This window comes from Gavialis gangeticus, unplaced genomic scaffold (assembly GCF_001723915.1).
Source record: "Gavialis gangeticus isolate Ggan-Ray unplaced genomic scaffold, GavGan_comp1, whole genome shotgun sequence".
NCBI classification, from domain to species: domain Eukaryota; kingdom Metazoa; phylum Chordata; order Crocodylia; family Gavialidae; genus Gavialis; species Gavialis gangeticus.
In genome coordinates this window covers 34,907,652-34,909,064 of record NW_017728994.1, presented here as the reverse complement: position 1 = coordinate 34,909,064, position 1,413 = coordinate 34,907,652, and the positions used below count along the sequence as shown (strand labels likewise).

The 1,413-nt window shown below is 53.4% G+C and overlaps 1 protein-coding gene across 3 annotated transcripts in view; it reads left to right on the top strand.

The window, feature by feature from the left end:
* The window catches only part of DRGX (dorsal root ganglia homeobox), a 137,795-nt gene that overhangs the window by 36,615 nt on the left and 99,767 nt on the right, over window positions 1-1,413 (top strand). For 2 of the 3 annotated variants that reach the window (XM_019502569.1, XM_019502570.1), the window contains one exon: window positions 455-792. The exons of the other annotated variant lie outside the window; for it this stretch is intronic. In XM_019502569.1, coding sequence (XP_019358114.1) covers window positions 455-720 — 266 coding nt within the window. In that variant the 3' untranslated portion in view covers window positions 721-792. Of the gene's footprint in view, window positions 1-454; window positions 793-1,413 lie in introns of those variants that run through there. 3 annotated transcript variants of the gene reach the window in all.

Below are 1,413 nucleotides of genomic sequence, written 5' to 3'. Positions count from 1 at the left end.
ACAGCTCAGTGCCCCCTGCCTTGGAGTGGACACTGGGGGTTGGGGGGCAGGGCAGGACAGGGTGGGCCGAGCCAGGGGGGGGGGATGGCTGCCTGGTCACTGGAGCCAGAGCAGCCGCTGCTGCAGCCGGCTACAGCATGGGGAAGAGAGAAGGGCAGGGTGAATAGAAACATTTGGTGGGCTGGATCCAGCCTGCAGACAGCATTTTGCTCACCCCTGTGCTAAAAGAATGCCCTAGATCTAAGCACAACTCCTGTCCACTTTTGGGAGAAGTCTGAGCCCCAAATTTAGGGTTATAGTTACATTTACTGGCCTTGGAGCTCCTGAGTTCATGAAGGGCCAGATCCCCAGCTGATTTGTGAGGCTTTAGCTGACCTCAAATGTACTGAGGGGTTTGGGCACTGACTACAGTATTCTCTAAAACTGACAGGGGCCTGTCTTTTCCTTCCCTCAGGGAGCCCACTGTGCTCTTGCTGCGTCCCAGACCCCATGGGCCTATCTTTCCTCCCCACCTATGGCTGCCAGAGCAACCGCACAGCCAGTGTGGCAGCACTGCGTATGAAAGCACGGGAACACTCAGAGGCCGTGCTGCAGTCTGCCAACCTCCTGCCATCCACCAGCAGCAGCCCTACTCCCCCAGCCAAGCCTACTCCAGAGAACGGCCAGGACAACAAGCCTTCTCCAGCCAAAGAACACATGGAAGGGGAGAAGAGCGTATGAGGACGGGTGAGTCCTCAGCCATTGGCTTGTTGCAAAGAACCTTCAGCCTCCTGCAGAAATTGTCTGGTAAACTACAGTGTGGACCCACCCAACCAGGATGATCCAGGGCCACCATGAACCTTTGGGATCTAAGGCAAATATGAAAGGATGCCTTAGCTGCACTTCATGCGTCCTTACTTTCCTGATGCCACCATAGTTTATTCCCTTGATTTATTGGCACCTTCTGTGTTTGGAAATGTCTGTGAAACTGTCTTTAGTCTCCTTCCATCCCCATGATAGCAAACTGTCCAGAATTCCAGCCTGCTCCCTCTGAAATCAGTGGTGCCCCTAGGTACTGTCTTCATTAGAAACAGGATCAACCTCAAATGCCATCCATCTAGTCAGTGGCAACACCTCAGGGTAGCCCAGCCCTGGCCTGTTTGGAATTGGATGCAGAAGGATCTTAACCTGACTACACTTCTTCTGGATGATATGCCTCTCCCAGAGGAGAGGGAGAAGCACCTGGAAGTCCACTAAAGCTGCTCCTTATGGAGCCCCCTCTTCTCAAAATGGAGATGCTTAGAAGTTGATACTTTATGGGGCAAGGAGCCAGCTCCTTTAGCCTCCACTCCAGATCAGTGGGTTTTCCCTGGTGCCTGGCTCTCATCTTCCTTGCTGAGGAATGTGAGTTGACAGCACAAGCAAGAGCAGAGC